Raw genomic sequence first — 13,556 nt, forward strand, 5'->3', positions numbered from 1 at the left:
TTGGTCGGCCCGAGGCTATAGTAGAAGACACTTGCCCAAGGTGCCACGCAGTGGGACTGAACTCGGGACCATGTGGTTGCTAAGCAAGCTACTTACCATACAGCCACTCCTGCGCCTAATATTTTAAAATGAGTTTAGCCAAGTAATTATTTTGATTATTTTATTCATGGTTTGTTAAATTTTCAAAATAATTATGGCAAAGATGTTACTAAAATAATTTTTAATATTTATTGATAGATTTAAACTTGTGTTTTAACTGAGGCTTATGAACATGTTTTGATATGAAATTGTAATGGAATTTATATCTTCTAAAATCTTTGGTTTTAGTAAAGGCATCAATTTAATCCTTTTACTGCAGAAAGTAGATATATCCACTCAAAATTTCATTACCCTTAACTGCAGAAAGCAGTTATATATACCAATCTATCTTTCGTTGATGAATGTCAATGTTTGAAACTATTTTTGTTGAGATTTGTCGAGTTTATTGAGGCAATGTGACTTGCAGAAAATACCAATTCTATTTTTTGATAGATCTTTAGCATCGTTACTGGAATAATCAAGGAATTTAATTTCACTGTGAAAGTATTAAATATATACACTCAACCCTTTTATTACCATGTTAAATCTCTTTAAAAGAGGAAGTTTGTATCAGAAAGAATGGGGGAAAGGTACTTACTTTGGATGTTAATCGGGGATTGTATCTGTGGTGCCTCATCAATCTGTGTGGTTGCTTTTTCAACATTTTGGGGATCTTTTCTTGCTAGTACTACTTTGTTCTGTATTGTTATTGCTATTTATTGTTTACTCAGCTGGCAAAAATGACTTGTACTAATATTTTGAAGGGCAAGTCTTGTCACATTGAATCTCCCTGAGAACTATGTTAACCCTTTTGTTACTATATCTATTTTGAGATGCTCCATGTTTCTTTCAATTAATTTTAAATATAACTGATAATTTAGTAAAATAACTTAGTTATCATTAAGCTGGTGTTAGGGTCATAAATTGTGACTACGGTCTGGTGGAAGATTTTAATTCAAAACTTATGAAAATAAGACATTTGTACTACAGAGCCAGAAGCGGTTTCAGCCGGTTTGGTATCAAAAGAGTTAAGGGTACATGTGTCTGGAGTGCTCAGCCTCTTGCATGTTAATTTCACAAGCAGGCTGTTCCATTGATTGTATCAACTGGAACACTTGTCATTGTAACCAACGAAGTGCCAGTTATTTATTGTGCTATATTTATTATTAATATTTCTAAGTCTCTCTAAAGGAGACTGTCCTATATTTGGGACTGCCATGTTGGCTTGGCGATAATTATAGCTATATTTATTGTTATCTGTCTATTAATGTCTTTCTCATTGTTGTTGATGTCACTCTTTTATTCTATGTAACGACCTCCATCCACCATTCCTTGTTTGTTTTCTTTTGTATTTCACCTTTGTACTGTTTACATAAACCTATTCATCCTTATTTCCATAGCACCTCATCAACCGCGTTTGGATTGGCAGATGTGGTTTGCTGCACTGAGTGACTTCCAGAACAATCCATGGCTCTTAACACTTTGCTACCGGCTGCTAACTGGACAAAAGGAAGTATTAGAGCTTATGGATGAGAATCCTTTCCCAGACAAACCTCCGGTCTACTTGCGTGCCACACTTTACCATTATCACTACACAAGTCCTTACATCATGAGCAAAAAGTAGGTGTTACTATTCTCAACTCTCACCCTTTGACGTGCAGGTGGAATATTCTACCAGATAGCCACTGTCACCTCATTTTTCTTTGTCTTCCATTGCTGATAAAATAATACAACCAGTCTAAAGTTGTTTAACTCTAAGTCAGTCCTGGTCGAGTAGGTCTATGATTGGTAGGCTTCCAACTTTGAGCATCCTACATTTTAATTCTATATTTTTAAATCTAGAACTGCACTGTCTAATGTGTTTTTTTTTTCCTTTTTAAAGTTATTAGTGTGTGATATGAAGAATTGGCTGCTATTTCTAATAGATGGAGTGACCATGTAGGGGTTCCTAATTTGCTTTTGGCACTGTTATGTAGCCCCAGGTCAGCCCAGATCAAGCAGCCCTATGGCATGTAAATATTTGGTTGAACGATGAGGTACAACTCACATGTTCGTCTTCCCAGTTATATCATGTTTCTGCTTGGCTGAGAACCATGATACTGCATACTCAAAAATGCAGCAAAGAAACTCCTAAAAGGGGATTATTATGTCTGGGGAGTTAAGTGGCCAGATGTTAGGGATGATGTGGTCACAGAAATTGTCCGACAGCCGTGACTGGGTTCTCCTGTTTGTGTGGCAAGATGCAGAGTCTTGTTGCCAGACATAGGGTCTTCCAGCAGCCACCCTCTTGACCCAGGGCAGCACTACCTCCTCCAGGCACTTGAGGTAGGCCTCCGTGTTGAGTCTGAGGCTGTGGGAAGATGAATGGAGGCATAACATCGCGATCACCCCAAACACCATGATGTTGATTGGATGTTTGATTTTTATCACTCTGTGTACATGTCCTCAGATTAACACCCAAACACTCTGAAATGTTCGTATTGGAGCTTCCTACGCGAATGCCAAGCAGTACAGCATGTTGTTTCCAAATTTCTGGCAGAGTGAATTGTGTCATGGTGCTGTTTTTCTCACAGACGGTGCCCACTGACCCTACTATACTGTGTAGTGGACAAAATCAAAAACAAACAATGTGCATGCATGAAATTAAAAATATGAAACTGCAACAGTTTACCCATCGCACCCTGTATGTATATATATATATATATATATAGCCATCCGGTTGCACCAGTCCTCAGTCAAATCGTCCAACCCATGCTAGCATGGAATGCGGACGTTAAACGATGATGATGATGATGGCAACACCAGGCTCCAATCTGATTTGGCAGAGTTTCTACAGCTGGATGCCCTTCCTAACGCCAACCACTCAGAGAGTGTGTATATATATATTAATCACAAGGACACATTAAAGTGTCTCCCCACTAGAAATGAGAGTTGCTGCTGATATATATATATATCAATGGATTTTCCACAAGTACAAGTGTTTGATTATTTTCGAAGTCAATAGAAATATATATAGACTTAAGAAATATGGTAAGTATTGATTCTACAATAGATTTTATTTCATTGGAATTATAGTGAAGAAAATATTGATTCTGTATGTCATCATCATTTAACGTCCACTTTCCATGCTAGCATGGGTTGGATGATTCGACTGAGGACTGGTGAAACCAGATGGCTACACCAGGCTCCAATCTGATTTGGCAGAGTTTCTACAACTGGATGCCCTTCCTAACACCAACCACTCCGAGAGTGTAGTGGGTGCTTTTACGTGCCACCCGCACGAAGGCCAGTCAGGTGGTACTATGAATCTAGTTTGAATGCATACAGGAGAGTGAACTCATCTTAAAAGGTCATTAGAAAGACCAGGCATTTTGACATTAGATTGGGTGGCTTGTTAAACCTTTTAAATACAGTAATCATTATCATTATTAGAAATTAACATTGCAGTATTCATCTCAATTTCATACACATCATCATCATCATCGTTTAACGTCCGCTTTCCATGCTAGCATGGGTTAGACGATTTGACTGAGGACTGGTGAAACCAGATGGCTACACCAGGCTCCAATCTGATTTGGCAGAGTTTCTACAGCTGGATGCCCTTCGTATATATATTACAGAATCTCATTTTTGATATTGTATTAAAACGAAAGTTATTTTTCATTTGAAGATACTCCAAAGACAGTTGGTGGGCCAGGGAGAAGGTCAGCAGCTACATACCAATAATTGACAAGAATGACCAGGGTTTACTGCAGTGGTTACAACAAAATAACATCTTTGAGGTTGGTCAATTTATATATTACTAACAATGCACCCTGGCGTTGCCTGGGTGTTATGATATACAGCCACATTTTTTTACATTCTGATTTCAAATCCTGTGAAAATCAGTTTTGCCTTTTATCTTTTTGGGATCAATAAAAGATAAAGTACTATTTTAGTACTGGGGTTGTTTAGACTTGAGCCTATAGTAGAAAGACTTATAGTCTTGTTTGCTCTATTAAAGCAGCATATTTCTAAGAGAATCGGTGTAAACAGAATGAAGCACCTTGCATAAAGAGCACAACACAATGGCTTGTAGTAAGATCTGAACCTGCAACCTTATGGTCAGCAGATCACCACCTTAATTTCAATCATTAAGATGATTAACCCTTTTGTTACTATATATGTTTTAATACTCTGCTTGTGTTTCAATTTTGACTAACCTCTCCCTAAAAACTAAACTATTGGCAAATTTTCTTCAACAAACTCACATAAACAGGGAACATACTATTTCTTCAAAAAAGTATTTTTTTAATAACGTAGTCTTAGATATACCAAGTCCCAATAATAATAACAACCTTGCATTAAAGGTCTTGTTTAAGATTGTGAACTGGCAGAATTATTAGCACACCACACAAAATGCTTAGCATTTCATCCAGCTTCACTATCTGAGTTCAAATACTATCACTTGATTGCATTGACACCAGTACTAGTCAAACACTGTAATCAAGTGATCCTCCTCTAAAAAAAAATAAGTTTTCAGGACTTGAGCCTATAGTAGAAAGACTTATAGCGACATATTCTAAGAGAACTGGTATTAGCAGTCAGAATGAAACATCTTGCACAAAATGCACAACACAGGCTTGTAGTAAGATCTGAACCTCCCACCTTAGTTAGATAATTGAGATAATTAACCCTTTTGTTACTATATTTATGTTTTAATGTGGAGGCCCAGTGGTTAGGGCAGCAAACTCGCGGTCATAGGATCGCGGTTTCGATTCCCAGACCAGGCGTTGTGAGTGTTTATTGAGCGAAAACACCTAAGGCTCCGGCAGGGGATGGTGGCAAACCCTGCTGTACTCTTTCTCTCACTCTTACTTCCTGTTTCTGTTGTGCCTGTAATTCAAAGGGTCAGCCGTGTCACGCTGAATATCCCTGAGAACTATGTCAAGGGTACACGTGTCTGTGCAGTGCTCAGCCATTTGCACGTTAATTTCCCCGAGCAGGCTGTTCCATTGATCGGATCAACTGGAACCCTCGACGTATGTTTCAATACACTGCCGGTGTTTCAATTTTGAAAATAACAAAGAATTTGGTAAACTAACCTTGTCGTTATTAAGCTAGCATTTGGAGCATAAATTGTGAAACTATGATAAAAGGTTTTAATTGAAATCACTTAAGAACTGGAAGTTCTTATTTTTGTTTTATTTTCTGTACTTTTCAGCCTGTTGAGTCTCATAGCAATGCAAATTGGTTGATGAAATCTGTGTCAGCGATACGAGAATTAGTTGGACAGCCAGATGGATTCCTTGTGACGATATCTCTATTTTGTACTGGATTTGTCTTGAATGTCACTAAGTATTTCTTATTTTAAGCTGTGCTGCCCTTTACATGTTCCTCTGTCTTTCATTTGCTTTGGGGTTTTTTTTTCTTTTAATTTTTTTTACTTTCCTTCTATCCTTTCCCTCCTCTCACCACCATCCTATCCACACTCCCCTCTGTACTCTTTCTTTTCTTTCTGCTTTGTGAAATTCTCTGTGAGACGGTTCCATTGTCTTTAAAAACATGCTGTCAAATCAGTTCATAGACTAAACCATTCAATATTAACAACGATGACAACAAAAGCAGCGGATTATCAAGGATTAACAGCAACGTTGATGATAGCAGCAGCAGCATATTGTAAAGAACGGCAATGTAATTGATAATTACACCACCACCCCAACAACAACATCATTCGTAACAACATTTACAATGTCAAAACTCTGTTAGCAGTAACATCACCAACAACAATAATAATGAAGAAAACAACAACAGTAACATCAACCACCACTTCCACCACCACCATTGACATGTAACTAAACAATTATTTAAAGTAAAATAAAAAGAAAAAAATTTTATATATAAAAAAAAAGATGACAAAAAATAGGCAATAAATCAGTATTTTTACCCCCCTAAATAGATTCCCCCCCCCTTTTTTTTTTCTTTCCTATTATCCATAACCTATTTTGTATAGGATTTGAATGTTGCTCAAGTCGACATTGCCTTTTCATCTTTCTGAGTTTGATAAAATAAATGTCAATGAAACAATTACTGCTGTGGATATAGTTGATTATACAATACCACTGAAGATGGTTATCAGCATGGTTACAGTTCAATGACTGAAACCAGGTGAAGGAAAAAATACTGATAGGAAACTGGGGGGTTTTATTGTATTTTAAGGATTGTGGACTTTTGGGAAGTTATTAGCCTTTTTCTGAACAATGCTGGAAGTATGGTAAACATATTGTGAACAATTCTTGTTAGCATGGTAAATATTGTGAACAGTGCTTCTGAGCATGGTAAACAATGCTTGTTAGCATTGTAAACATCCATGAACACTGCTAGAAGTACAGTAAACATTTGTAAACAATACTGTAAGCATGGTAAACATTTCTGAACAACACTGTGAGTATGAAGAATATAAGTGTGAACAATGCTTATTAGCACTTTGAGCATTTGTGAACAATACTGGAAGTATGATAAACTTTGTGGACCATACTGTATGGTAAACAATGCTGTAAGCATGGCAAACAGTGAATAGTACTGTATGCATTGTAAACATGAACAATACTTATGAAGAATGTTGTTAGCATGGTAAAAAGTTGTAAGCAAAGCTTACAAGTGCAGGATATATTTGTGAACAATGTTAGCATGGACAATATTTACAGTGAGCATGATAAACATTTATGAGCAATGCTTGTTTTAATGGTAAACATGAACAATACTGTAAACTGGGTAATCATTTGTAAACAGTGAGTAAACCTGAATGAACTCTGAACTATTTGTTTGCTCAGTAAACTTTTGTAAATAATAGTGTGAAACATTCATGGACACTGCTCATAAGCATAGCAAACAGTTGTGAACAGTGCTGAAAGCATAGTAAACATTTGTGAACAATGCTCATAGCATAACAAACAGTTGTAAACATTTGTTAACTGTTCTCATAAGCATTGCAAACAGTTGAGAACAATGCTTGTTATCTCAGTGAACAACTGTGTAAACATTTGTGAACAGTGTTCATAAGAATGGTAAACAGTGGTGAACAATGTTATAAGCATTGTAAACATTTGTGAATAATGCTCATAAGTACAGTAAACAGTTGTAAAGAATTTTCGTTAAAATGGAGTTTTCTTGAACCCATTGAGTACAGTTGACAAGTGAAAATACTGCTTTAAAGTTTGAACCTGCTGTTATCAATACTAATAAATGCACTGTAACTTTAAAAAAAGAAAGATGGAATATTTTAAAAAATCATTATAAGTGAAAAAATGGCTATTTTATTTAAGAAAAGAAAAGCAAAACTAAACTGGAAGAAGGCAAAGTGAGTTAAACAGGAAAAATGAAAGAGTAAAAGTGTTGTGGTTATTTCATTTTGTGTTTTTTTGCATTCAAATCTTGTTAAGAGTTGACTTTTCCCTTTCAAACTCCTCAGTTGCTGAAATCCCATATATTCTGACATACAAATCGATGTGGTATATAGTGTAAATGTGTTATATAAACATTCAAACATTCTCACCGTCTTTCCAAATCCTGTTCTATTTCACATGGAATTTTTGGTCCTCCAATGCCATCTTGGTGTTATACACCAAGTCAGCTACCATTTTTGGCTGTAACTTTTGGTCTGAAAAATTCATCTTGTATGTCAGAAATTATGGTAATAGTATTTGTATACATTTGCACTACAAGGGCAGTTACCATCTTATGTAGAATTCTGTGACTATATAAGTCATATTTATGAATAATGAAAAAATAATGGTTATAATTATAACAAAAATTAATAACTAATATTGGTTCCATAACAAAATTGTCTCCTGAAACTTTTTTTTTTAAATAAAGACAAATTCTCATTTCCATATTTGATTTAAATGTTATAGTAGTGAACGGAAAACAAGGCAAAGCTTCTATTAAAAAAACAAAACAATCCTTTGGTTAATATATTTTCACAATCCTCATCATGCTGAGGTTTAATTGCTATTTAAACTATAAATAACACAGTGATCTCCCTTGCGATGTGAAAGTATGCGCACTGAAGCAATATCTACAAATAATTTTATATTTGGTTAGTTAAGTTCTCATTTCAAATCACACCATGGTTGACTGTCTTTCATTTGTCTAAAATCACTGAAATAAGTAACAAATGAAATAAATTTCAGTTCTCTTACAATTTTCTCACCGCAAGGGAGGTCACTGTGTTATGTATTTCTGTTACACAGTGTAAATAAGCAACATTTGAATTGAGTCGACGTAATCGATTATGTATATCCTTAAGAATAGAACCCTTCATTTCTAACGTGTTATATCTAAAAAAGGAAATGAAAATTAAATGTGTTCAGCTGTTAAAGTGTGTATGCAATTAATGAGTCCTTTGAACATTAGCCTGTTTAATTAATGCGCACCTTTGATGATAATTCTGCACGATTAAGTCCGACCTTTGAACATATGTCTGTTCAATAAGTCCTATGCTGGCTCGTTTGATAATAGGTCTCTTCAATTAATGCGGACCTTTGATGAATGGACTGTTCATTTACTGCGGTCCTTTGGTCATAGGTCTATCCAAATACAGAGGATCCATGATCGTAGAAGTATTCAGTTATTGGGGGTTTTTTGATCTTGGGTTTACCCAATTAAGTCCGACGTCTGGACAGAGGCTTCAATTGACGTTAAACTTTAATCATAAGTCTGTTTAGCTAATGCAGGCAGTTTACAATACATCGGTTTAATCAATGCTGAACTTCCGTCATAAGTCTGTTAATTACTAGTGATTGTAGTGGCGCGAAATTATAGCCGCCATTGAGGAAGTACTATTCTGCGCATGCGCAAGGGACTTCACCACCGGAAGCCCCTCGAGTTGCGCATGCTTAGTAAAACTGGTACTTAAACTGTTTCACTTTCTCAGCGAGTTGAGGACAGACCTTCTACGTGACAACTCCTCGTTCCTCAACGAAGCACTCTTCACCACGATGCCTTCGATGGTGATAGCTACTTGCTTCTAAACTTTTACATGATATTTGATTTCAGGTTCGCTCAGTTAATGCGTATCTGTTCAATTAATGAGCAGATACATATACATATATACTTATACAGACAGGAATTCGCATACATACATATCTTTTAAGTTCGTTTACGGGAAACGTTTTTGAGTACGCATATAATAGCTTCTATTTTACTAAGTCGGTTACGGCCTAGTGATTCCAACTTGCAACAGCAGTTTATGGGAAAGTATCGAGCTGTGCAGATATAGCGCAAGATAAATATAGTAATAATAATTATAATTCATGGATGGAATTTATAAATATTTTAATGCATCGCGCTGCGCCATTCCACAACTCACAAGTTTTCTGTAACCATAGTCCGTACACCTGGAATGATTACAGTCCACTCTAATATCCATGGATATCAGGTGAGTGTTCATTTCTTCAGGCGATATAGCATTAAAGTTGAAAATACATACATATGTATATCTATTTCTCTATCAATCTGCACACATACACACGTGAATTCTTGCACACTCACATTCATTCGTAATGAAAAAAGAAAGAAAACCTCATTATGCTTTATTTGCTGCTAGTTACCAATGTTTCTTCTTCAAGGTACGTTAGGTACTTTATTTAGTAAATCTACGAAACATAATTAAGAAAGTCTTTGAGTTCTGCTTTGTTGAGGTTTCATGCAAAACGTTTTATTCTCTTTTTTCCTTTTTATCTTTCTCGTAAAACCATACTCCCCTGGGAAAACAGATAGAGAAAGGATATATATATATATATATATATCAGTACATATTGTAAAGCTGAGTCTGTGAGTGTGTGTGTTACATCTGTAGAAATCCACACCTTTCAAGATTGCAATCTGAGAGTCGCACCAATGAATTCCTCATGGTCGAAAATGCCCGGAATCGGCCATTTATTATTATTATTATTATTTTTTTGCTTCCTAATACGTGAATTTTTGTATTAAAAATAATTTTAAACCATAACTTCTAACAATTTTAAAGTCGGAGCATGAGTTAAGTCCCCTTCTACCGACCGTGTAAAGAGAGCGAGAGAGATAACAGATTTTTTTCAATTTCGTCTTTTTAGTGAGTGATAATCCAAGGGTAATTAGATCTAACAGTAGAAATATTTGTATACACACACACACACACACAAAGTTGTTTGTTATGGCCGGTCAGGAGGTAATTATTGGTTTCGCGCTTATAAAGCGCTTAGCTGTATAGACCACTCGTCAGACTCAAGTGACCAGAGGCACATAGCCGGATACTTTCTGACCGGCCATAACAAACAGACAAAGTACTATTACTAATACTACTCAGAACTGTTTGATTCGGGATCCATACAATTTCAAGTTTCGTTACAGCTATCTAAATCGTCGGGTCGAGACGGCATATGAAACTAAGTTGCACAGGGCCGAATCAAACGGTTTGAGTTATAACGTATGTAACTCCTACTAAATGAGTCGAGTACCTCTTTCTTTCGTTTATCCATTCAATTGAATATCTATCTATCTATCACTTTTTAAAGTTATCTGTACAGATTTTCTATTGAAATTCGAGTACTGAAAGTTATGACATTTCGTATACAAATATGTACAAAATGCGATGGAAGATAGAAAAATAAGTATTAGGTGTATATACAAATTTCAGGAATTATTAATCCTCCTTCAGTACCGCATCCAACTCATTAACCATCCACGAATATATTGCTTAAATAGACACTAAGTTAATCGGTGCATCACTATTGCATAGACCAATTTTACATATTAAACACATTTCTGCCAACTGGTACGTACATATTAGGTCGTCAAGTATGACATTGGCGAAATTACAGGAATTGGAAGTTCTTCATCATCCACCATAATCACCTGATCTTGCCCCCACTGACTATCGCTGAAATGGTAAAAGTGTATTGACAATATGGGTGCATACTTTGATGAATAAAACTATTCCTTGTATTTATAAAACATTAGCAAGCAAGTATATTAAAGGTTTGTAAGTCAATGCCGTGTGTCCTACGTGTGCTAGCAGTGTGATTCGATCATTTTTTAAAGTTATCTCTACATTGCGTTCGTGGATAGTAAATGGTTTGAATGCGGTGCTGAAAAAGGAGCAATAACTCGTGAAATATGCATATACACCCATTCCTATTTTCGATCACATTGTTTATATAGATGTATTCGTATACGAATCTTCGTAACTTTCAGTGCTGTAATTTCTTTAGAAAACCTGCAGATATAACTTTTTAAAAAATGCCGCTGAGCATTTTGTCCGGCGTGCTAACGATTCTGCCAGTCACCACCTTAATAATGATTTCAAATTTTGGCACAAGCCCAGCAATTTTAGGAGAAGGGATAATCGGGTACTCCAACCCTATGGCACAAGCTCAGCAATTTTAGGAGAAAGGATAGTCGGGTACACCGACCCTATGGCACAAGCCCAGCAATTTTAGGAGAAGGGATAGTCGGGTACACCGACCTTAGTGCACGACTTGTACTTATTTAATCAACGCCGAAATGATGAAAGGCTAAATCGACATCAGCGGAACTCAGGATGTAATGACAGAAGAAATGCTGTTAAGCTTGATAACAATTCTGCCAGTTCGCCACCTTTAACCACCGTGAATAATCATGGAGAAATCAAAACGGTAAGTAGAATTTATATATGAAAAAAATAAATAAAATAAAACAGTGCCTACTTACAATTGAAAAGCTGCTGCAATTAAAAAGAATGCGGCATATGTAAAATATAGAGAACCGGGGAAATAGGTGAGCGTCCTCTTATATATCATATTGAGGAAAGGTAGCGTCAGTGACGTAGCAAATGAATTGATGATGAACAATAGGGCATAAAGGCAACCTGAAAAAAATGAGAGAAGGAAAATAAAGTAGAAGGCACACATAATAGGTGTATGAGAGGAGATATGAGATAATTTTCTCGACTTAGAACTTTATGTATCGTTAATGGCCAAATGGATAAGAACATTGTTACTCTTTGGGGTTGTAGTCACATATACAATGAATAGGACATCTGATGATGATCAGAGATCAAATCAACTGAAACAGTGTCGTCGTCGTCGTCATCAATTAACGTCTGTTTTGCCATGCTGGCATGGGATGGACGGTGCGACCGAAAACAACGAGCCAAAGGGCTGTTCTGTGTTCCTATGCCTGCTTTGATATGGTTTCTACAACTGGATGCCTTTCCTAACGCCAATCACTTTACAAAGTGCACCGATTGTTTTTCGTGGTACCTTGAATGAGTAGGGTACAGTATTGAAGGATGTGTTCAAATAAATATTGGAAATATTGCATTTCTAAAAGAGATTATTGTAGTGTTAACGTTTTGCTCAGATTAAGGCACAACGTACAAATATTTAATGACGGATCTCCGTCAGCTTCGACAATGAGTATTTAGTCGTTTTTTTGTCAAATAAATACAACTGAGCATCCCACAGACATGTGTACCTTTAACCCTTTAACTGCGAAATTAAATTTCATGGTTATTCCACTGAAAAAGACTAACCTTTCCCGCCCCAAATAGAATTGGAATTTTCTGCAAGTTACGTTGCTTCAATAAACTTGTTATATCCCAACAAAACATAGTTTAGTTTCAAATATGATATTTTTCAGCTAAACATAGATAGATATATAAAACTACTGTCCGCTGAGTGGCTAAGTCTGATTTCCGCAGTAAAAGGATTAATATAAAGATAAAAAGGATTGCTAAGGCAGCAATCAGCATGACACAGTGTGTGGTAAGGTTGTACATTTTGAATTTCAAGTATAATGCATCCGACAGCTTCCCTATGATCTCTGATCACTCAGTTTCACTCTCAAGATATGAGCGAATTGAGGTTACGGAAAAATAGCATTAGCCCTACGCAGTAGGATTGAAACTGGAGTCTCGTGATGGTAAAGAAAATTGCTTAACCAGTTGGCCAGACTGCGCATATTTGTGTGTGTGTGTGTGTGTGTGTTGCAGAACACTGATTGGGATATATTGGCTTCAAATTTTGGCACAAGGCCAGCAAGCTCAGGGGAGGTGCAAGTCGATTACATCATTCCTAGTACTCAACTGGTACGTATTTAATCGACCCCGAAAAGATAAAAGGTAAAGGCAAAGTAAGGATGAAAGGTGGAAATTTGAACACAGAACGTAAAAACGGACGAAATGCCGCTAAGCATTTTGTCCGGCGTGCTAACGACTCTCCCAGCTTGCCACCTTTACTAATTTTGCAAGATTATATGTTGTTGTTGTTGGCACTCCATCGCTTACGACGTCGAGGGTTCCATTTGATCCAATCAACGGAACAGCCTGCTCGGGAAATTAACGTGCAAGCGGCTGAGCACTCCACACACACACGTGTACTCTTAACGTAGTTCTCGGGGATATTCAGCGTGACACAGAGTGTGACAAGGCTGACCCTTTGAATTACAAGCACAACAGAAACAGGAAGTAAGAGTGGTGA

General features: G+C 36.6%; 2 protein-coding genes across 5 annotated transcripts in view; one reads left to right on the plus strand and one right to left on the minus strand.

Moving 5' to 3' along the window:
* Nucleotides 1-6,147, plus strand: part of LOC106869725 (lipase maturation factor 2) — a 78,719-nt gene extending 72,572 nt beyond the window's left edge. For all 4 annotated transcript variants that reach the window (XM_014915574.2, XM_014915575.2, XM_014915572.2 and 1 more), the window contains 3 exons: nt 1,479-1,698; nt 3,749-3,860; nt 5,282-6,147. In XM_014915574.2, the coding sequence (XP_014771060.1) occupies nt 1,479-1,698; nt 3,749-3,860; nt 5,282-5,431 (482 nt within the window). In that variant the 3' untranslated portion in view covers nt 5,432-6,147. The remainder of the gene's footprint in view (nt 1-1,478; nt 1,699-3,748; nt 3,861-5,281) is intronic.
* Nucleotides 6,148-9,643: 3,496 nt separating this feature from the next.
* Nucleotides 9,644-13,556, minus strand: part of LOC106869723 (uncharacterized) — a 9,887-nt gene continuing 5,974 nt past the window's right edge. Inside the window, exons 5-6 of the mRNA XM_014915570.2 lie at nt 11,788-11,944; nt 9,644-9,821 (exon numbers count right to left, since the gene is read on the minus strand). Coding sequence (XP_014771056.1) covers nt 9,776-9,821; nt 11,788-11,944 — 203 coding nt within the window. The 3' untranslated portion in view covers nt 9,644-9,775. The remainder of the gene's footprint in view (nt 9,822-11,787; nt 11,945-13,556) is intronic.

This window comes from Octopus bimaculoides, chromosome 11 (assembly GCF_001194135.2).
Source record: "Octopus bimaculoides isolate UCB-OBI-ISO-001 chromosome 11, ASM119413v2, whole genome shotgun sequence".
Lineage (NCBI taxonomy): Eukaryota > Metazoa > Mollusca > Cephalopoda > Octopoda > Octopodidae > Octopus > Octopus bimaculoides.